This window comes from Crinia signifera, chromosome 19 (genome assembly GCF_055691185.1).
Source record: "Crinia signifera chromosome 19, ASM5569118v1, whole genome shotgun sequence".
NCBI classification, from domain to species: domain Eukaryota; kingdom Metazoa; phylum Chordata; class Amphibia; order Anura; family Myobatrachidae; genus Crinia; species Crinia signifera.
In genome coordinates this window covers 35,538,927-35,563,785 of record NC_139226.1, presented here as the reverse complement: position 1 = coordinate 35,563,785, position 24,859 = coordinate 35,538,927, and the positions used below count along the sequence as shown (strand labels likewise).

At 43.7% G+C, this 24,859-nt stretch overlaps 1 protein-coding gene across 1 annotated transcript in view; it reads right to left on the bottom strand.

Moving 5' to 3' along the window:
* Nucleotides 1–8,358: 8,358 nt before the first annotated feature.
* LOC146041518 (excitatory amino acid transporter 2-like) overlaps nucleotides 8,359–24,859 on the bottom strand; it is a 64,384-nt gene continuing 47,883 nt past the window's right edge. Inside the window, exons 7-9 of the mRNA XM_083161481.1 lie at nucleotides 12,681–12,875; nucleotides 12,460–12,594; nucleotides 8,359–8,952 (exon numbers count right to left, since the gene is read on the bottom strand). Of these exons, the coding sequence (XP_083017607.1) occupies nucleotides 8,688–8,952; nucleotides 12,460–12,594; nucleotides 12,681–12,875 (595 nt within the window). The 3' untranslated portion in view covers nucleotides 8,359–8,687. The remainder of the gene's footprint in view (nucleotides 8,953–12,459; nucleotides 12,595–12,680; nucleotides 12,876–24,859) is intronic.

Here is a 24,859-nt window from a genome sequence, read left to right as displayed (position 1 = left end):
TCCAACACGACCTCTACGCTCCTCCCAAGATCTGCGTCTCTCATCCACACTCATTACCCGCTCCCATTCCCGACTGCAGGACTTTCTTCGGCCTGCGCCCACTCTGTGGAATGCCCTCCCAAGCACAATAAGACTCTCCTCCAGTCTCCAAACCTATAAGCGTTCCCTAAAAACTCATCTCTTCAGGCAAGCTTATCAAATTCCAGAACCAGTCATAGAACCTTGCATTCTGGTGGAATCGATGCAATAAAGACTACAGTATCTATCCTTATGTATCAATGCCTATTTCCCTATAGATTGTAAGCTTGCGAGCAGGGCCCTCCTACCTTTTGACTGTCTGTAAATACCCTGTTTGTTGTATCACTGTCTGCTATTGTAAAGCGCAACGGAATATGCTGCGCTATATAAGAAACTGTTAATAAATAATAAATAAATCTACTCGCATGCTAGCATATGGGGGAAACTCATTTGCTGGTTTCCAACCATGGATTGATCCCCCCCCCGTTCCCAAATAAAAGTCAATCTAGACCTGGCCGACGATGGGGCCATGTGATGTCTTCCTCCCGCCTTGTGCAGGCGTTGACAGGCGAACACCCAGCGGTTTGATGGGGATGCCCATAAGATGCTGGGTAGTTTTTTTTTTTTCTTCATTAATATCGCCCCTGTAAAAGACCCTGCAGATGTCACCGATCCAGCTGCATGTAGTAGTAATGACAGCACAGCACATCGGTGTTACTGAATGCAGACACCGGCTCTGTTACTACACATATTATTAAGGCCAGGCAGAGAGGCCGTGCTATAATCTCCTGGCTCAGAGCTGCAGGCTCCCCAGAGAGAACTTTAGGAACATTGTGATTTTCAGAGCAGATTACAGGTTGAACTGTATTTGATGCTTTAATCCAGGCTGGCAGGATCAACGCTCGCTGCCCCCAGGAAGCCCTGTCTCCTGATTAATGATACAGGGTCAGATCCACCACTAAGCTCTCACAAATTTCCTTCCTTCAGCAAGTTGTGATTATTATTAACATCCTATTGCAAATCAGGTCTCTTTCTTTGCTGACAAATCTTCCGAGAATCATCTGGGATCCCAGTTGTCACTGTACAGATGTTACATTCTGCGGCAGGGACGGGGGCTTTAAGAATGGAGGATCGTGACTGTGGGATTAGCAAGGTTACCGAGCAACAACAATCGCACAAGACGTAATATATATCTGGGAATAGTAAAGATCTGCAAATGGACAAATTTAGGGAAAGGTGACAGCTAGGGTAATGGGGGTCTCAGGAGCGACAAGATGGGGGCTCAGTAGTTACCAGGAGGTAAGGTGGTTCCGGCACTGCAGGGTTGCCTCCACCTCTAAGGCCTCCACTTCCTGCTCTAGGCTCTCAAAAGACATCCTGTAGAGCCTTCTTCTAAGGAATGGTAAACTACCACCGATGTTTAGCAACCATTGATAATCTGCCACCAGTGATCACTGCTTTGCAAGTGATGGAGGTCCGATGTTCCCCATCATCCATAAACAATGATGCAGTGATCTTATTTGGTCTTCACATCTCACGTCACTTAAACCTGTGCCCTTCACAGGCCACATAACCCCGAACTCTACTCTGATTGGCCCGGATCATTCATGAATCCCCAGCTAGAAATACCCAGCATTTTGTCAATGGTGTCCCGCCATTGATGCAAAGTAACGATGACATCATCAATGTAGACCAGGCCAGACCAACCTGTGGCTCTTCAGCTGTTGTGAAAGTCCCAGCATGCTATACCAGATGATTGTCAGGAAGGTATGCTGGGACTTGTAGTCTCACAACAGCTGGAGAGCCACAGGTTGGCCAGACCTGATGTACAGTAGACCATCTTTGGTTGGCCATTCCTACAGTATCTCTTCTGAGCATACACATTCCAGTGCATGAGCACTTGGAGCATCCTTAGTAGAGACACATGCTCTCCTTTCTCTTACATGACTAGATAGAGGTTATAAAATCATATAGTCATATATATATATATATATATATATATATAACATCATATAGTCCCCATTAGGACCATGGTTTCAGCAGATGTTCAGGGATTGATACCTAAGACCAGGGGTGGATCTAGACTTTTTTTTTAATGGGGGGAGGGGGTTAACAGTTAATCATGACTCACAGTTATATGGTATGTAGCCGGGCTCATCTTTGCAGTGGATGGCGATTTTGCCGCCAGCAGCCGGCTGCCGCCAGGGGCGCACATGAGATGCTCGCGTGCCCCGTGGCAACAGAGCTTGGTGGGGGTCCCCACTGCTTCCCCCACCATTGCCGCCGGTCCCCCTCGCCGAGCAGACCCCCCCAAACTGGGCAGTGTCTCCCTGAAGCGGAGATGGGCTATAATGCTCTTTCATTATAAGTTATTATAAAAAATTCCAGTTTTTCATTAATGAAAAACTGGAATTTTTTATAATAACTTATAATGAAAGATTTCTAATATTGTCATTATTTATTGTGATTATTTCATTTAATATGCTCTTTCATTATTACTTATTAAGTAAATACCAGTTATTCCTTAACACACGTCGTCATTATTGTGTCAGATGATAATACAGGTGTGAATGTGTCCCGAAAACACCCCCACTATCCACGTCATCCCGAAGCGTGGCAAGCGCACGCATTAGGTGTCCTCCCGACCTTTTCATACCCCCACTATCCAAGTCGGTGTGGAGTGAATTTCATATAGTGTGGTGAGCATAGCCAGCCACCAGCCCCGAAGCGTGGCGATCGCAGCGAGCCCCGTGAGGGGCCGAGGATTACTTAACATGTATTCCGCGTCCCCTCGCCACTCTTCGGGCTCGGTGGCTCGCTGCGCTCCCCAGACTTTATAAAATCAACTCCACACCGACGTGGATAGTGGGGGTATGAAAAGGTCGGAGGACAAGCTCCGCCGCCCCTCGCGGGGCTCGCCGAGCTTCTTTTTTTTTTTTGGGGGGGGGGGGGGGCGTGGATAGTGGGGGTGATGTGAAAAAATGGCATGGGTGCTTTCAAAATAAAGCATGCATCTTATCTCATAGCATGGGTGCTTATACAATGACATATCGGATCGCATCGCACCCACTGTATGGTGCCGTGCGATCCCATGCAATATTTTATTGTATAAGCACTCTTGTGCACTTAATAATGGACATCGCATCGCATTGCATCGGATCTCACGGCACCATACACGCGGTGCGATCTGATGCGATGTGATTTTACTACGGAGAATAGGCCTGTAGGCTTAGAGCGTACTGGGCGCCATGATAAGACACAAGTACCCAATGTACAAAAATCCTTACATTTCTATTATATCTAGTAGAAAGTCTCGGGTTATATAACATATTGTGCAGAAAAAGTGATAACGAAAATCAAAAAATCGAAAGTACAAAACACTTTAATTAGGTTTTGTTCATATAGATACAATTGGACAACTTCTGGATTTACTGCACGTTTGAACATTTGCTACATATGAAGCACAGGAGGAATTGGTACTATTTACAGAATTGAGGGGTAGATGTGTATGAAGCAGTGATAAGAGAGGAGAAGTGATAAAGTGCCTGGTGCTTTATCACCGGCCAATCAGCTCCTAGCTGTCCCTTTTTAAGCTCAGCCTGTAGCTTAACAGTCAGGAGCTGATTGGCCAGTGATAAGGTACCAGGCAATTTATCACTTCTCCCTTATCACTGCTTCATACATCTACCCCTTGTGACAATCACGGTAGTAACATGATAAAGTACAGGTCAAGTCCTCCATATCCGAAAAATCTGAAATCCTAACTTTCTCGAGCACGACTGAGACAGTGACACTGTTTCTTTCTGATGGTTTAGTGTACACAAACTTTGGGGGTGATTCAGGATGGCTCGGAGTGCAACCAGCAACATCGGTCCCCAGCGCGATTATGCAGGGGGCCGAGTCTTACTGAATTAGGTCCTTTGTTTCATGCACAAACTTGTTTAAATTGGAATGGGATCATTCGTCAGACTGCATTTAGGTCTACAGTCATTAGGTCGACCCCACTAGGTCGACTGGCAGGAAGGTCGACCTGACTTAAGGTCGACATGGGTCAAGGTCGACATGAATTAAGGTCGAATTTGCATAAAGGTCGACATGAGGAAGGTCGACTGGTCATAAGGTCGACATGGGTTTTTCACTGGTTTTTGATCCGAATGTCGACACAGTCGACATGGACACAGTTGGCAATGAGAATCGGACCCTCGCATCGCTCGCTTCGCTCGCAATGCTTCGGGCACGGTGCCTCGCTGCGCTCGGCACACTATTTTATTCTCCCACCACGCCCTAGTGGATGGTAGGGCATGAAATACCGCCTGTCGGCACATGTCGGCTCAAAAAACAGTGAAAAACCCATGTCGACCTTATGACCAGTCGACCTTCCTCATGTCGACCTTTATGCAAATTCGACCTTAAGTCATGTCGACCTTGGCCCATGTGGACCTTAAGTCAGGTCGACCTTCCTGCCAGTCGACCTAGTGGGGTCGACCTAATGACTGTAGACCTAAGTTCATTCTAATAGATGACCGCTTCCCGTTTAAATTATTGTACAAAATGCAGGGCAGTCTTAACAGCAAGTTACAAGATCCTCTCCTGCGGTCTCACACAGTCTCTGCAGCAAATGAGTGACAGCACTCTGATTGATGGACAGCTCCATCCACCAATCCGCAAACTGAGAGCCATTCACTGCCTTGCTGCAGATTGGAGGCAGGTACAGAATGTTGCTCTCTGATTGGTGGTTAGCGCCAACCATCCACCAATCAGTAACATTCCAACAACATGCAGCAAATGAGTGTCAGCACTCTGATTGATGGACAGCTCCATCCATCCATCCACCAATCCGCAAACTGAGAGCCATTCACTGCCTCGCTGCAGATTGGAGGCAGGTACAGAATGTTTCTCTCTGATTGGTGGTTAGCGCCAACCATCCACCATTCAGTAACATACCTAACATTTATATCATTCATAGGCAACATTTCCCATTTACTCTGCCATTCCCAAAAAACAAGCCAACACATGAAAAATATCTGGTCATACAAATTTAATCTGCCCCAATTTCAATGACCTTTATGTTTAAACAGGTTTCATAGATACAACATAAAATAAATACATCTTTTTAAAACCTTGATGAATAAATAAAATAAGGATACAACATAGGCAATTTGAATACAAATTGCATGTTCTTAAAATAATACGTATAAAATCCAACGCCAATCAGCCGGAGCACCGTATTTTTCAAACACATGCCAGCTGTGAACTGATTGGCTCGCTTGAATTTACCATTTTGCAACAAGTGTTACCATTAGCAACGAGTTTTATCACTTGTTAATAAATAGACTGCCTAGGACAGGGGTGCCATTTTCCTTTTTTACCGGTGGGTGCTCCCACAGACTATCACCCCCCCAGACCCCACCCCACAGACTCAGCCGCTGCTTGCCGTCATGGGGATCCTGGCAGCGGCAGCACCGCAGCGGGGTCCCAGCAGCGGATATGGCGTCAGCAGCAGGGTCCCTTCGGAAGATGGGAACTAGCAGCGGTATTAATACCGGTACGAGTTCCCATCCGCCGCAGGGACCCCCGCTGCTGACAGCATATTCGCTGCTAGGACCCCGTTGCCGTGGCCCATGCCGTGGGTGCTCATCACTTTCCATGGGTGCTCGGGCCCCGGATCACCCACGGTTTCGGCGCCTATGGCCTAGGACATCTTGTGTGTCTGGAGCAGCATAAATTTACCAGGCTGAACATACTGTATATCACTGGCTGTTAAGGGGTTAAGCTTTTTAGGGGGAGAAATGCTGATCTTGGTCTGGTTCAATATAACTGGTGGTTAAGATGTTAGGGACATTTTTAATAGCTGGTTATAGTCTTCTGTCGGGAAAGTTCCTTTCTCTATCCAGTCAGATTTATTCGCCACCTTCCCGCCCTATGTGGGTTGGGTTTGTTATAATGTTTTTGTGTCGGCTTTTTGGTAGCTGGTTCAGTACGTTTAGATGAATTTTTCTTTTGTTCCTGTGTGACAGTTACTCATGGGTGGCAAGGAGTGGTTAACAGAATGAGAGTATGGGCATCACTGGTCCAGGTGCGCCGATATGCCACTTTATGATTGGTTGTTTGTTCTAAATAAAGTTTTATTGTGAGCGGGCAGGTGGCCCAATGTTTTATTACGGTAGTGGTAGAGTGATTAGCTCTGCCCCTGTGATTATTACGATTGGTCACGGATAGTGGTAGTAGGTCCACCCCTGACCGTAGGGGCAGTTGGACCCGTAGCTATATTTCCTTTATTTTGTTTCTGGTTGGACAAAGATTCTGGCAGAAGGCCAATCCCTGGCCATAGGCCAGTAGGCCAGTAGGCCCTTGGATGTTTTTTTTATTGTCTATATTTTGTTATGTTCGTTTGTTTTATTTCTATACTTGCAATTTATTTGACCGTTCTTCTCCCCACCATCCAAGGTCCTTCTGAGCAAAATCTTTTACGATTTTGCCTAGTGTACTTGGATCCCTAAGTTGTATAAATAAAAGTAACATCCCTTTCACATTGCATTTGCGGTGTTTAGCTGCTCTCAGTGACCCAGCTTATTGCCAGGTCACTGACATCATTTATGTCAGGGTTATTTGTGCTGTGTGAAAGAACAGCTGCCACTATATACTTGAGGAGGGATTTGTAAAATCAGCCACAAAGCAGGAGACAATCAATGCAAGAGCGTAACTACCATAGGTGCAAGGGGTGTGGTCCAGAGCTGAAGGGGGCATTTCCTGTTTAAGTTATATGTGCTATGTACATTTATCAGCATTAGTTAGTCCTCTACAAACATTTGCTATGGGGCCTACAGATATCTAGATACGCCCAATGAAAACTGTAAAAAAAATTTTTAAAAAATGAAGTTGCCAAACAATATAAAAAGCATTCAACATATAATATACATTGTTTTCTGCTATAAATACTATCAGCAAAATGTAATAGGTGCCCAGTTTGCTGCAGGTGAGGGATGCCAGACAAACTAAAAAGCTTCTTTTAAAGGGGCAATCATTTACAGGGGCTTGTAAATGATTGGTGCTTTAACAAAAAGTCTGAGTTCCACATCTCCCTCCAGTTTAGAACCTGTTACATTTTACCTTATATGTTGCCAAAAATCACTTCAAATGACAGTGTACGACACAAGATATTTTTTTACATTTCTCATATTCCCTATGGGGCTAATTCAGCATGGACCACTAATTGCAGTTTTCCGCAAGGTGAAAGCCGCCGCAGATGCAGAGAGAGTAACCGCCCCTTGCTAATTTAGGTGAGAATTGAAGATATAAATTCGCAAATCCACGCACAATTTCTGAACCACTGAGGAAACACTGCCGTCTGGTCAGCGTTGATGTCACAGAGCCCAAGACTCCATCTGCATTTTCTCCGACACTACCAGAAAATGGGCAATTATCACCACCAAAATGCCGGTTTCAAGTCAGTCAAACTTCGAGGGGATTACGTTTATGATCCATAAGCATTTTCTGTTGCCATTTTCCCTCATGCATACCCAATGCATACAGTGTGCATGCTCATTTGGTCAATAATGGCTGATTAGAGGCCCATGCTGAATTACTCCCTATGTACGGTAGAACAATTATAAACAATGACAGTTACCTACTGTACAAAACAATATGAATCCATACACTATGTGACTAAATTACAAATTATATATATTTACTGTATATATGTATACTATATATAAAGTACAGTAAATTCATGTAGAATGATAATAAATTAAATTTTGTGGAAATTTCTTTTGTCCTGGAAATGTTTTCCCAAAAGGCGGCCAAAGATGCATATGTAAAATTTTTAATACGGTAAAAAGTATTTTTTGGTTGTTAATGTGCTCTCATTTTTCTTTTCTAATTTTGAACAATGTCTGGGACCTGATGTTGCTGCCGATGGCCTAAAAAAAAGGAAAAATGCACCAGACATTCATGTTATCTTTATTAATTAATAAATACTCGCAGCATCAATGCTATGTAATAAAACAATTGATGTTTTTTGTTTTGTTTTTACTAATAAAGATGCAGTGTTGAAAAAATATAAACCTGTATGTAATCAAATGCTAATTTAATTTGAATATTGTTGTTATTATTTTTTTATATACGGTAATGGTTACATAATGTGTGATATAATATAATCCCTAATACACACGCATTCACACACATACTGTACTGCGGATCATCCCATCAGAAATTGTTGAAGTGGGGGAGGAATCAGGATGAAACCATTGCATAATTACAAATTTCACAGAGTGCACTGGTCCAAATTGAACCCATGTTTTCAAGCAGCAATGCTAACCGCTGTGCTGTGCAAGATATAAGGTTTCATTGGTTATTGAGTAGCAAACGATGGCCTACTGAGGACTCGGCTGCATCCTGTGTACTAGCTTGCTGTTGGAGATCCATATTTGTGTACACTGTACAACTGGGGAGAAGCACATGGTGGACAGATCGAGGCCCAAGCAAAAGGCATCTCCTAACCAGTAGGCACCTATGTCCTCTCAACGGAGACTCCACATCTACCATCTCCTGGTTAGTACTACATTGATAAGGAAAGATGGGCAACCTGAGGCTGGCACTCGTAGATGATGCTGCTGTTATCACAATGGAAGCACAGTGGATGGTACAGCATACGAGGCCTAGGGTGATAACTAGAGATGCAGTGAGGGCTCTACTTGAACCTCATACTCGTCAGTGGGTAGGCAGGCATAGCCAGAGAATGGTGGGCTGTTGATGCCCTCCCTAGCAGCTTTCTTTATACTCTCATTGTTCATGATGTGCAATTTCACCATGTCTGCCCCATCCTTGGCATCATGTTTAGCATCGATGGCAGCTAGCTCTGCTTTGGAAAGGTGGTAGATTATGCCAGCCCCGAATGAGTCACCAACGACGTTGATTGAGGTTCTCATGCGATCTCTGCAAGAGTAAAGGTAGACAGGTACATGAGAACATGCTCCCGGATTGTAATCTGGCTCTAAAACAAGAACTCTGGGAATAATTTGGCTCCATCACAAGGCCAATGTAACTACAATGTTGTGGGTCACATAGCATTTGATAGGCTCCCCATTGTCACTACAATGCCCCTGGGGGGGGGGGGGGGGCAGGAAAGTGAGGAAAGTAAGAGACAAACTTTTTAGGAGTAGAAAGAGAGGGGGGATCAGGGGGAATGAGAGGGTTTACTGGAAAAAGAAGGAATGAAAGAGGCAAGATACTGTAAGGGGGGAAATTTACTAAGAATACGAATACAATTTTTCGTATTCGTATTCTTAATACAAATGAATACGAATGCATACAGCTGTTTCAGCGTATTCCGGAAGGTAATTTACAAAGCAGTCAAATACGACTGCTTTGTAAAGCCCGAATGGCATATTCATTCGTATTAGCGGCCGTATATACGCCCGCTAATACGAATTAGTATAGGCAGTCTGCACGGATCAGTCAGATCCGTGCAGGCTGCAGTGTGTAAAAAAAAAAAAAAAAAAATTTTAAAACCGGCGTGGGGTCCCCCCCCCCCACGGCCGTAACCAGCACCAGACTGAAAGAGCTGGGGCTGGTATTAAAAAATCATGAAACCGGGCAAATAGGGCATCACTGATTTTTTAAAACCAACTCCAGGCTCCAGGGCCGAGTCTGGTTCCCAAAATACGGGGGACAAAATGACCAGGGGTCCCCCATATTTTAAGAACAAGAACCAGCCCCAGGCCCAACCAGCCAGCAGGGTAATGCCTCAGCCGGGGGGAGACTTTTTAAACAAGTCCCCCCGGCCAAAGCATTCATCCCTACCGACCAGTCAGCCTGGTGCTGTCCTCGATGCCCCTGGGCGGTGGGCATCGAGCTGATTGAAGTGTAAAAAATAGATTGAAAAACTATTGTCTTATACTGTGGAACTATGAGTCCCAGCAAGCCTCCCCTCATGCTGAGACTTGGAGAACCACAAGTCCCAGCATGTGGGGCATTAAAGGGCCCGCTGGCACTTGTAGTTCCACAGTAAAATAAATAGTTAAATAAACACACACTGACACCCGTGAAAAATAAAAGTTTAATACATACATTACACATACATACTGATACTTACCTTTCTTGAGCCCATCGGTAGGTCCCTGGGACCGGGGTCCAGGGTCCGGGGGCCAGGCTCCAGGATCCGAAGACATCCATTTGGGGACCTGTGTAAGGAAATCCTACTCACCTAGATCCTCCGGCGAAGATCACGTCCTCTTCTGTCCGACGTAGTCCAGGTCTTCAGAAAATTAAAAAACGCGTATGTTCCGGCCGGTACTCTCGCAATGACAGGAGAGACGCTGAAGTTTCATCTTCAGTGCCTCTCCTCAGAATGATTCTATTGGCCACCTAGCGACCAATCAGGAGCCGAGAAAATTGTCAGATCCGTGCAGGCTGAAGCCAAATACACCTGGACAATGAAGTGTATTTTCCAGGTGTATTTGGCTGGCAATTATTCAGGTCCTCGGGCCACCAGCGACTGGGACCTACAGTATAGCATTCCCTTCACCCACCGTAATTACGCCACTGACTGGGTATGATTTAGCTCTATCATAAGAACACTGGGAAACTTGGTAGAGATTTAAGTGTGGATCCCATATTAGTACCAGTTCCGTATGATAGCAGAAACATTCATTTAATTTTCTTTATATAACAAATAGTAGATTTTGGGCAACATTAATTGCAATATGTCTGCAATGTCTAAATCATACTCCTAAGAACTAATATGATGATTTGTAAGTTGCTATTATTAACTGTATTATGTGTTTATGTTGAGAAAATAGTCCTAGATATTATAAACAGAGAATGCTTCATTATTCATTTCCTGCCCTGGAGTTTATATTCTCAGGATCTGGTTACAAGCACTGGATATAAATAGAGACCTGCTGAGAAACTGTACATATTTGCGAGTTGTCCGCCCCTTGAGATGTGGCCACATCTACGCATGCCCCTGATGTACTACTGTGCGGGGCCAAACTGGGACTAGAAATCGGCCCTTTTTGAAATCGGCAATTTTAGCCCACAGGCCTACCCATAGTAGGCGGGATCCTTGCGCGGCAAAGGACCCCACAGGCTGCTCCCCCCCCCTGTATAATTAATGGATCCCCACATGCTGCTCTGCCTGTATAATCACAGGACACCACAGACTCCCCCTGTACAGTCTCTCTTACCAGTTCTCGATGCCGGACACCGAGGCAGGCTGCAGGCACTAGCGGAGCACACAGGCTGGAAGTAAGGTGACATGCACACCTACATCCGGCCCACAACATCACTCTGTCTGTAGCGGCCTCCTGCACTAGAAATGTCCTCAGTGCAGAAGGCCGGCAGCCATGTTTTTGCAGACCAGTCAGAGACTGGTGGCCACTCGCACAGCACAAATTCGGCCCACCTGGCCATTGGCCCTAACTACTGCACATTATCTTCATTAGTGCACCTGCCCTATACTAGCTGAATTGATACACCTCGAAAAGGGTGGACTCTTACTGGCATCCAGGCCTGCATAGCCTGCCCAGAGCAGATTAAGATCTCATAGCTCAGGAGTGGCCAAACCAGTCCTTGAGATCTACCAACGGTCCACGTTTTCCAAATCCCCTAACTGGTGCACAGCTGTAGTCTTTACTGTCACATTTTCGAACATGCTGCATTCATTCCTACTATAGATCCACAGGTTGCCTGAGATACATGAACTGTTGGTAGATCTTGAGGACAGGTTTGGCCACCCCTGCCATTGGGCCATAGACAAAAAACCTGTTTGGTGTCCTGTCTTCAGATCCATTCAAACCCTACTTTTAGCTTTCCCTACATACTTTAGGACCGCACTGAACATTGCAAAAATATAAGATACAAACACTAAATTATACACATAGGGTGCAAGGGATTCTGCAAGTTGGCCACGCCGAGTGCTATTGTCACTCAAAATATTGCTTCTTGTTCACATAAGCTTGGAGCGACAAAGCTACATTAATTCGCTAGAGTGCACTGACCAATCTAATGCTAAATTTAAACAGTACAGTACGCTACTTCTACCCCAGCGTCTCAGTTGCCCTGAGCATCTCGTGCCATATGAAACATAGGGGCAGATGTATTAAGCCTTAACAAGAGATAAATGCAAGGGTGATAAGGAGAGATAAATGTCCAGCCAATCAGCTCCTTACTGACTTTTTTCAAACACAGCCTGTAACATGGCAGTTAGCAGGTGATTGGCTGGGCATTTATCTCTCCTTATCACCCTTGCATTTATCTCTTGTTAAAGCTTAATACATCTGCCCCATAGACGGACATGTATGAGGACACATCTGTAGTAATACCTTTCATTTCCCAGTTGTAGGAGATGTGAGAATGACCAGTGGTAGGCCCACGCCACTGTTCAACCATGCGTTGAAGCGCTAAAGACATATTTCTCTGTGAATATCGTTAAATACTTACAATAACCAGTCCACAGCAATCAGCAGACTGATATCCTGCGTCGGTAAACCAACAGCGGTTAAGATGAGGAGCATAGTGACAAGGCCCGCACTCGGAATACTAGCTGCCCCCACACTGGCTAATGTCGCCGTAAGGCTGCAAAAATAGAAGAGAACAGGAAAGCGTAAAGCGTATACAGTAAGTCCTCATTTACACAAGTGACAGATACAGAACCATTTTACCTCACTGTAGCGATTTGACCCGCATCCAAAGACACGTCATTCATTTGAGCTATAAAGATGGCTGCCACTGCCTCGTATAGTGCTGTACCGTCCATATTGATGGTGGCTCCAATAGGTAAAACGAAGCGTGTTACACGTTTGTCGACCTTCAGGTTTTCTTCCAAGCAGCGGAATGTGACAGGAAGCGTTCCAGCGCTGAAACATTAAATGGTTTATTAGGGTACTCAGAAACTCCCCCTGCGTGCGCCACTGCATGTTTATGCATTATAATTACATGTGTGGTAATGACTGTGGGGGGATATATCAAGAATTGGAGCGAGATAAAGGGAAGGCAAGTTCAAGTAGCGTAAGTTAGTCCTAGTTGCCCGGTGGCAAGATAAATATTGATGCTCCTCCCCCACACACAAACACACACCACCTTACATATATATATATATATATATATATATATATATATATATATATATATATATATATATATATATATACAGTGTTTGTTCAGCCTGGCACTCCTTGCATTGGTGAGCAGCGACCCGGGTGCCTTCTGGAGGTGATTTGTAGTCTTCAGCAAGGATACAAGCAGCGGCACTCCCAGGCATTTTAAAAGTGCTTTTAATAGTGCTCCAACGTTTCGGGGTTCAAGACCCCATTTTCAAGGAAAAAAACAACAGTGAGGGTGTACAATAATAGGTCCTACCTTAAATACCTGTGGCAGGAGTGGTGCAGGTGAGATCCGTCCGTGGCGCGCCTCCCAGCTCTGTCACCTTCACTCCGGAAACCCCGCCGCCCGGAAGCCAGCTGGGAGGCGCGCCACGGACGGATCTCACCTGCACCACTCCTGCCACAGGTATTTAAGGTAGGACCTATTATTGTACACCCTCACTGTTTTTTTTTCCTTGAAAACGGGGTCTTGAACCCCGAAACGTTGGAGCACTATTAAAAGCACTTTTAAAATCCCTGGGAGTGCCGCTGCTTGTATCCTTGCTGAAGACTATATATATATATATATATATATATATATATATATATATATATATATATATATATATATGAGAGAGAGAGAGAGAGAGATGTCTATAATACTGCTAGGAGTGTGTTAGTCACAGAAGCGATATTGACTGCTTTCAATTAACTAATTCAAATTCTCAGAGGAGGAGAGGTGCCCCCATGGGAGCAGGAGCCCGGCAGCAGAGGATTCCGTTGCATCAAGTTCTCACATTCATTTATGTAGCACATGCATGATTCCAGTTTTCCTGAGTTTTTGTTTGAATTTGTTGCTGCTTTTAATAAGTGGTCTAATGCTCCTGAATAATGGGTTTCATCTATAACAGCTGCCTTGGTACTTGTGTATCATCACGGCGCCCAAGATTTCCATCGTATTGGTCGCGATTTGACCTGATTTTTTATTGTACAGACACCCTGATGGGTGATTACTATGTTAAATGCACCCCCATTGTTAACGCCACCCCCACTATCAACGCCAACCCGAAGCGTGGAAAGCGCAGCGAGCCCGCGAGGGGCGGCGGTACGCGTCCTCCAACCTTTTTCATACCCCCACTATCCACTTCGGCGTGGAGTTGATTTTAGGTAGTGTGGCGAACGCAGCGAGCCACCGAGCCCGAAGCGTGGTGAGCGCACGCGGAATACTTCACTTGTATTCCGCGTCCCCTCAAAAAAATCAATGAGGAAAATAGGTAAGCACAAGGAATGGGCTTATATGGAAACAGAAATAATAGTAAATAGCAGTGGCAGATCCAGGGGGAGGGGGCAGCAGCACAGTTCAAAATCCAAATAGAGGAGCCACACCAATTGCCAGTGAGTCATTTTGAAATGGCAGTTGGTGTGGCTCCCCTATTTTAATTTGGGCTGTGGATTCCAGTAAACATGGACAAGTATCTATGCAAGGATGTCTGGCAAGAACTAGCAGGAAGTGGCTAGAATACTGCAGCAGGGCAGGTGACTTCTGGCATAACAGAAGCTATAACATGTAGAGAGGCTAAATCATCCCTGCTTTTTACCATAATCAGAACCCCATAACATATATATAGGTCCTTAATTACAGTGCAGCTGAGTAGCTACACAAACAAAGGAACCAACAGACAGTACAGCCGCATAGAGTACTGGTCTGTTGTCTAGCAAGTGGCAGGACCTGCGAGCCACTGCGCCACTGTGTAAACTATTTACAAAATGTTGTCAGCTAATCTGTCCAGTATTCTTATTTACTCATAAATCAAAGCATTGTATAGGAAAACACAGATGCATGTCCTCATACTGTATGTGTATGTTGTGTGATAATGTACATTTAAGGCCCAGACTGAATTCCGTAAACATTACAGTATATTGATTTAACCCACTATGCATCGTCACATTGCAGTTCTAGACATTGGGAAATTGTATTCAAATAATTAAGTCTTATTTTTGGAAAAATAATAGTTCCTTAACTGATCATGTGCATTATCGTGGATGGTGACCTGACAGTTAAGCATCAGTTACCAGGCAAAATAAAATCCTCAGGGCTAGATGTATCGAGCTTCAAAAGGGGATAAAGTGGAGAGTGATAATAAACCAGCCAATCAGCACCTACCTGTCATTTTTCAAACCCAGCCTGTAACATGACAGGTAGGAGCTGATTGGCTGGCTGTTTATCACTCTACAGTTTATCCCTTTTTGAAGCTTGATGCATGTAAGATGGCAAACCACTTTGAAGACTCGCTTTCTGACTTTCAAAGCCCTTCATGACCAGAGCCCAAGGTATTTGGAGCAACGCCTGAAACCCTTTATTCCCCCACTTGATTACTGAGAGCTGTAGATGATGGACTACCATGTAAATTGTAAGAATCCATCTTAAGTTTCTTTCCTTTTTCTACATAGTTGCGGAACAGCAATGGGAACCATATTTGTCCAAAGCTATGCTAAGTGTATATATACTGTATAATCCTTTTTTACAGCATACACTGAAATTATGACTAACAAGTAATTCACCTCCAAAATACATTTATAAACAGACTGGATATGTTACTGCTAAGAACTAATAATCAACATAAATAATAATCAGGTCATTCAGAGTAACTCATTTTAATTCAGCGTTGATCCTAATAGCTTCTATACCTTTACAATAGAAACCATTCTATTGTAATTCACCGGCAAAATAGATTTATAAACAGACTGGATAACATTAGATAACATTCTATTTTACAATATATTTAGCTAAAAACAAACAAAAAAGATCATTAATGACAGTAAAATACACTTTCTGAATAAAGCCTTGGTTCAATTATTCCAGCCAAGGGACCATCAAACCCGAAACCCCCTGTAACAATACTTTTTAAGTTTCCAGATGCCTAAAATACAAATATATTATTTACCTGCATATTTGCTAATAACAATTAAAAAATTAAATATTTTCACCTTTAAGTCTTTGAGTCTATAAAAAATATCAAATCCAATGCTTGATTAACTGAGAACATTAGATCAATATCAGATGAAGTATTCTTGCAATTTCAAATATGTGATCAAAACCAGCAGATCTTTCTAATTCACATTTATGAGCTCAGAAAAAAGATTAAGAATTTGGGCAACACTCACTTCTTTTCAAAACACTTCAAATATTATCATCAATCAGACCCGAGAACATGTCTAGCTAGCGGTGGAAGATCTACAAAGAGATTAGCTTAGGGTCAAATACATTGCAAATTCTCCAAGCTCTCCAACTTTGTGATGTCAATCGAAAAGCCCCTATTCTTATCATTAAAAATGAATTATAATATAACAACTGAAGATGTATATTATGTTGTGTTGCTTCAATATGGAATACAGGACTTTCACAGGAAGTACTGCTGCAGCCATTATTCAGCATGATGCAGTGAGTAAACAGACACTTCTACCGCTCTCCAGAGTCCTGTGGTGATTTGCACACAGACCACTTTATAATAAAAGGTGGTCATATAGCCACTCACATCAACAAACATGCACATTAATTATAGGCTATAACTGGCGGAGTCTCTTTAAATCACTCCCTTCTCCATATATATGTTTTGTGACAGAGCTGTTATCAATCTTGTGTATATCTACAGATGGAACAGCTCCCTGGAGACAAAATTGCCAACCACCATCCGCCATCGCGTGCACCATTCCGACTGAGCTCTCTGCCTCCTCCGTCTCGCCCATAGCCCCCCACACTCCCTGCTATCCCGGCCCATCTCCCTGAAGTGGAGATGGGCAGGAATTCCATTCCCTGCCGCTGAGTGACTGGGACACGCAAGGGTGTGAGATGCTCATGCAACCCCGTCAGATGGAGCGCCTCCATATTGTGCATTAGGGTAGTACATGAAGAGAGTAGGGTAGAGATGAAACTGCTTGTAAACTTGCACGAGCAGACTTTATGTGAATCTGCTGTTGGTGCACACAAGAAGTGGCCGATTTATCACTATAGGCATCTGAAGATGCGGATGTAATAATATTGGCCAAACTCGCAATGCAATAATTGCATACATAGCATGGATGTATACATCGCATGCAGGGACAGAGCTTGCGATAAAGCTCTGGCCCTGTGATGGGTCTCTGCAGCACCATCGGAATATCTTTCAAAACAAATACCCCGATGCTGTACTGCGCATGCACCGCCGCAACAACCTCCCCACCACACTGAAGCCCCCTACCGCTGTTAATAGTCACCAACTCCAGGGGATCGGCTCCTGCAGCTCTGCCAGTGTTTGGGACTTCTTTCTCCTGTGATCGCCAGTGCTGTAAAGGGACCAGCTGCTTTGCAGCATCACTTTACTGCACCGAGGTCGCAGCGCAGCAGGAAGCCCTGGAGACCGGCATCCCTCACCAGAGTAGCGATCACCGGACCCTGGGGAGATGAGTATGATTTATTTTAATTTTTTTTATTTGAATTTATTAACAATTTTACATATAGACACAATAACATACAAACAGTTACACATCACAGTTGTCTGGCATGGTTGGTGGGCACTTCCTTACATTTTATCTTAATTACTTCAAGTAGCCCGTCATATTAGAATTCCCATTCGGCAAGGAGTACCAATAAATTCACAGTATTTGTCGACCCACACCCTGGTCTCAGGGTTGGGTATTTCTAGTTTATTACATGACTAGGACACAGAGACACTTTCTAGAGCACACCATCTGTATACTGATCTATATTTTCATTCAGGACATCCGTCGGAGAACAGTGGACACCTTATTTATCGAAAGAGATTAACCACACAATTTTAACATTGTATACATGACTAAGCACTATACCAAATTCAGGGGATTATATAATATATGCGCTCAGCCCCTATGTAACTTACACCATTTTTAACTGTGTATTAAATCATAAGTTTAAATTTCATGTGCATCACAAAAATATTCTATCTATGTTTTCCTTCAAGACACACATCAGGTATCAGTGGGCACTTTATTGACCAGAAGATATTAACAAACACAATTTTAACATTATATGGATGGCTATACACTGCGCCATATTCAGCGGGTTATATGTATATTCTCTTATCCCCTATATAACGGTCCATACTTAACTTATACCATTTTAATTTTTATTTATTTTTTTCCCCTTTCTCCTACTCAATTGATAAGAGCATATAACTGTGTATTAAAACATAATTTTATATTTCATGTGCATTAAAAACATCTATACAATGAAACTTTCTCTCTCCCCTCCCCCCCCTCCCCCCTAATCAGCTATCAATTGGAGACCTCCCTGTAAATATATTATTCACTCATTTGAATCAGTTTAATCGCGTGATACTATAGTGTGGATTTTATTCCACCTGTGCCATATCTTAAAGTATACATCAATATTATTTCTACATTTATAAACAAATTTTTCCTGTGCAATAGTGTAATTCACCGTGTTCACCCATTCCACAAAAACTGGGCCGTTATCCGCCATCCATTTTCTGGCTATAAGCAGTTTTGCCAGAGCGCATAGACTGATGACATATATTCTATCATAATTGTTCAATCTACTGTCAACACTTGCCCCTAATATACACGTTTTTGGTCCCATGATAGCCTCAGGAATTCCAGTTGCTATCATGGTTTGCATTACCCTATTCCAAAAAGTTTTTATCACTTCACACTCCCATATCAAATGCCAATATGAACCAATTTCAGTCCGACATTTTGCACATAACTGGTCCGCATTGTCTCTGAACCGTGAGAGTCTAGTACAGGAAAGATAGCTTCTATGAAGGATAAACATCTGTACTTGCTGCACTTTGATTGAATTAGTTGCACATGTTACGCTCTTAAGGGCCTTCTGCCATTCTACATCCCTTATTGTTCCCACATCCTCCGTCCATTTCTCTCTTAGTTCCTTTAACTCGTCCTCATTCCTAACTTCCAACAATTGGTTGTATAATCTTGAGATCACTTTCCTGTTATTCCCTTCTCTTAGTGTTCTTTTAATCGGGGATGTTGAGAAGATGGGACCTTGATCTCCAAATTGAGTATTTAATGCACTTCTAATTTGGAGGTATCTAAAGAAGTGCGCCTGTGGCAGTGTATATTCTTCTACTAATTGTGCAAAGGTTTTCAATCCGTCTGAGTTATAGAATTGACCAATCGCATTGACCCCATATTTTGCCCAGGTTGCTTCTAGTTGTACTAGAGAATTATTGTGCCACCTAGGTGGAACAATATTACAGGCGCTTTGAGATTGAGTTGTTTGGCAGGCTGCTACCACCAAGGGGAGGTCAACCCCCAAAAAGAGAAGAACAAAACACAAGATAGGGGTGGTGGAGCGCTCAGAAAATATAAGGAAGTGACCAATTGGGTATCACAATTAATTTATTAATTATAAAGATTATTGTTTCACTTTAAAAACAAAAGACAATCAATAACATTAAAAATATTAAAAAATGAGGCTTTAAATAGGCCCAATTACGATAGACATTGATAATGTGCAGCCTGATATATTGCATACATGGGATATCAGTAAGTAAAGACAGTTTTTTCTCTCACTTGTTCCAAATGTTACCTCCCAGATGGAAATATACGTGTTCCCAGTTGTTAATGGGGGAGACTGGTATGACGGGTGTCCATAAACCTGACCGGAGGAAAAAAACCTTGATCCTGATATTGATAAAGGATGTGGGTCTCAGTCCTTTGTTGGTAATTTCCGGTGATTCTCAGGTGGTGGTGTCCCTTATAATGTCCAGTTTGGATAGTCCCAATTTGAGGAGGGCTTAGGAGATGGATTTGAAGTAGGGAGGTTGGTCCGAGTGAGATGGTGTCTGTCTGGAGTCCCAAGATAATCAGAGCTGCACTGGATAGCCTGACGCGTTTCGTTGCCCACAGGCAACTTTATCAAAGTTGCCCGTGGGCAACGAAATGCGTCAGGCTATCCAGTGCAGCTCTGATTATCTTGGGACTCCAGACAGACACCATCTCACTCGGACCAACCTCCCTACTTCAAATCCATCTCCTAAGCCCTCCTCAAATTGGGACTCCCTTCCTTATATTTTCTGAGCGCTCCACCACCCCTATCTTGTGTTTTGTTCTTCTCTTTTTGGGAGTCCCTTCATTAACGGTTGTATATTTAATTTATCAAACTCAAACGGGTCACCGGTAATCCATACCCCCAAATATTTAAACGCTTCCGTCCAACTGATCGACATTTCCCCTTGATTGGGATTATTAGGAGTTTTTTCCAGGGCCAGGATGCTAGATTTTGAGGTATTTATTACAAGACCTGAATATCCCCCGAATGTTTTAATCAACTGCAGGGCCCTTGGAGCTGAGATGGTATAGTCTTTCAAAAATAGCAGAATATCATCGCCATATAATGCCACTTTGTCAGTTTCTTGCGAATTGCCGAAGCCCACTATTTCAGAGTGTCTTCTGATCGCACATGCCAAGGGCTCGATTGCCAGTGCAAACAAGTAGGGGGAAAGCGGGCACCCCTGCCTTGTCCCTCTACCAAGTGCAAAGGTGTCTGATGTCCACTTATTTACCGAGATTCTAGCCTTCGGATCTCTGTAGAGGAGCTGGACCCACCTTGTAAACTTTGGGCCGACCCCAAAGGCCTTCAACACCTCCCACAAGTATCTCCATTCGACCGTGTCGAATGCTTTAGTTATATCTATCGACATTATAGCAGCCTTTTCAGTTCTATTATCTTTATTTTGCAGATGAGTGAATACCTTTCTAATATTAACTGCGGTAGATTTACCTGGCATAAAGCCGGTTTGATCCGGGTGTATGATTCTGTCTATATATCTGCCTAGCCTTGTTGCCAAAATCTTTGCTAAGATTTTGGCTTCTGACGGCAGTAATGATATTGGTCTATAGGCCTCGACATCATCCAACTCTTTACCCTGTTTAGGGATTAAGATGATTCTTGCCTCCATCATAGATGAAGGGCATACACCCGTCTCAAAGGATTGATCAAATAACTCTAGGAGGTATGGGGCAAAAAATTCAACATATATTTTATAAACATCTATTGGAATACCGTCAAGACCTGGAGACTTTCCGCTTGGCATGTCTTTAATGGCTTTAACAATCTCATCAAGCTCGATCGGGGTCTCCAAGGTTTGACTGTCTAGGATTGACAGGGTGGGTAATTCTATATTTTTTATATACTCCCCTATTTGTGTTGAGTTGTATTTTACCCCTGACTCATAAAGCTTGCTGAAATAGTCTTTGAATACACTACCTATATCTGGGGTTTTGAACTGCATGTTACCCTGTTCATCTTTAATCTTATGAATTATATTTGATGGCTTATCAGCTTTAGCCAGGAAGGCTAGAAGTCGTCCTGGTTTATCCGAGTTGCTATATATGTACTGGGCATTATATTTCATATTGTTAATATTAGCTTCTTTGACATAATCCACCCATTTTTCTCTAGCCAGATCCCAGTTCTTTTTTGACTCTTCTGTACCATCTGCCAGAAATAGAACCTCTTTCACATTACAACTATTCTCTAGCTCCATTGTTTTTTGACGGCGTGCTCTTTTGACCAAACTGATCTTCTTAATTATTGTACCCCTCATATATGCTTTAAACGCATCCCATACATTATTATCTGATGCCGTCCCTTTATTTGTCGCCCAATAACCCTCCCATAGATCAACAAGACCTGTATTTACCTCCAAATTATTAAGCCACCTCATGTTGCATCTCCAGAAACTACATCCTCTTTCAGTATTTTCATTCAGCTCCATCACCAACGGTGAGTGGTCTGATATACCTCTAGTACCATACTCAACCTCCCGGATTAGTGGTAGTAGAAGTCTAGAGGTCAGGGCAAGGTCTATTCTGGAAAACGCAACATGTGATGCTGAGAAGCAGGAGTATTGCACTTTATTGGGGTTTCTTTCTCTTCACGGGTCAACCCAATCCATATCTCTTAAGAAATTGCAGAAACCTCTAGAGTTACCACCACCACCTTTACCTAAAGCGTTTCTATTCCATCTATCAATTTTTGGTTCCAAGACATTATAGAAGTCACCTATACAGATTACTGGAGTTTCGGGGGTATGAGCTACAAAGTCCGCTATCTTCACCAGGGCTTCAAACGAAAAGGGCGGCGGAATATAGACAGCTATCAATAACACATGCAAATTGTTAATAACACAATCTAAACAAATAAATCTCCCTCCCGGATCAACCTTCATCCTAGTATAGCTGAAAGCCACGGTTTTCTTAATGAGTATCGATACCCCACGAGCCGTGGAGGTGAAGGGGGCGTGGAAGGCACTACCCACCCACGCTTTTTTTAGGGCCGATAACTTCCCACCTATCAAGTGCGTCTCAGTCAGACATACTATATCTGGATGGTATTTCTGAATATGGCGAAGAACCAATGATCATTTTATCTGATCATTCATTCCTCTAGTGTTCCATGATAACAACCTTAAAATCGATTAGTTGTTGTATCGGGCATACGAATCTCGTGCCTCCCACACTTCCCCCACGGCCCGCAACCAGGCTGTGCAATTTTGGTGTCTCTGTGTCCTTATCCAACCTAGACAACATCGCAAAACAACAACAAATAACACATACATAATACACATATACCCCCCTCCCCCAACCCTGTATACCTACACCCCTTGGCATACCTATAATATCCCCCCCCCCTTCCGACCTACACACTTAAAACCACCTGTGTTGTTCCACTTACAACAGGGCTACTATCCCTATGACCACTAAAACCATCAGGCAGTGTAGCCCCCCCTCCCTCGGCTTGGCTTTTTTTTTTTTTTAATCAACATTTTTAGCAACTGTTTTAACCGTGCCTGAAACAATATCTGTTTACTTATACAATCTAGCAAAACTCTTCTGATAATTTAGATCAAGACGTTTAAGGCCCAACAGCCCCAGTAACAGTCACTAATACTAGACATAGGCTTGTTTATATACTAGACTGCTAACTGTCTCTTTGCTGGAAATTTTCTATCCAGCCATTCTCCAGCCTCCTTTGGGGAAAAAAAGAATTTGGTTTCATTGTCAACAATAATTCTCAGTTTTGCTGGAAACTGCATAGAATACTTAATGTCCAATGATCTTAATCGCCTTTTCACTTCCCCATACTTGGCTCTGCTCTTCTGCACGTCGATAGAGAAGTTTGGGAATGCCGCCACTTTTATACCCTTGCAGTCTAATGGGCCTTTTTCCCGTGAAAGTCGCAGGACTGCGTCCCTATCTTGATAATTAAGAAGTTTGCAGATGAGGGTACATGGAGGAGCCCCTGGTGGCGGGGGTTTGGCTGGCACTCTATGCGCCCTTTCGACAGCAAGCTGGGACGAGAAGGAGGAGGTACCATAGTTGTCTAAAAGCAATTGTTCCACGAATTTATGTGGGTCTTTCCCCTCCTCTCTCTCTGGCAATCCCACCAGCCTAATGTTGTTACGATGCAGCCTTCCCTCCATATCTGATAATTTAATATTAATGTCCCGGATTTGTAAGGCCATTGCTTCTACTGAGTTTGTCAGTTTACTGTTAATGTCCTCAACATTGGAGACACGGGTTTCCACCTCCCTCGTTCTTTCCTTCACTGTTTTTATATCTTGCTTGATTTGCCCAATGTCTGCTTGTACATCATTGATTTTTTCAAGCAATCTATTCTCACTGCAGGTTATGGCATCAAGTATCTGCTGCAGAGTTATTTCTGGCGCAGTTACAAGTGCAACTGCCGGATTGGGGCCCTTAGCAGGGGTAGTTTGGGGGGTTGTAATAGAGGTTTGAGATGAGTTGCTTGCTTGTGATCTGGCATACTTCTCCAAGCGTGCTGCAGCAGTTGTATTGCCAGTTTTGCCCATTGCAAAGGTATCAGAGCAGCACCCCCCGGAGAATATCAGGAATACAAAAGGCACTCTTATGTTATTTCAATAACCTCTCAACAGGAACCTTTGTTTTAACAGCCGAGGGCCAACAATATTTAAGTTATGTCTCTTATCAGTATACACCTGCTTTATATATACAACGATTTCAGTGAGACGTGTAGCGGGTTGATACAGACTCACCCGGACTTTTATGCCTGCAAGACCGTCCACCTTCCTCCCCTAATGCTGGACTTTCCCTCAGCAGGCACTGATTTTCTGTTTTGTATAAGGCTCCCCTCGGCTGCTAGCTCCACAGACGCGTTCCCAGCAGCTGCTGGATATTCGCTGGTGCAGACTGCTCCAGCCCTGACCATGCACTGTACACACGTGCTGGTCCCTTTGCGTCTCACAGCAGTGTCTTGGTGTAATCACTCGCCGGACCCCACGCCACCGTCCTGCCGCGTGTTTTCCAATGTCTCTGCCGGGCGCCTCCTGTTCACGACACCACTGCGTCATACAGCAGTGCCTTGATGCCGTCTTTCATCCAGCGGACGCCTCGCCACAATCCTGCCGCGCGCGTCTCCAACTCCTCTGTTTGGCGCCTTCCTGCCGCATCACCTCTTTACATCCAGCCGAATATTCACATCGGCGGGCGGGCAGCACAGGCACGCAGTCCCCTTTGTCGGATGTAACGCCGAGGGAGGGAGAGAGCTCACTCCTCACTCCTGCTCACCCGTGGTCACGCATGATTTTTTAAATTTATTTTTTTGCACTCTGATCAGCATGTGTGTCCATCGGACATACACTGCTGATCACCATAGCCCGGTTCACGCAAAACTTCCTCTGTCTTGGTTTCCTCCCACACCCAAAAACCTTTATCAC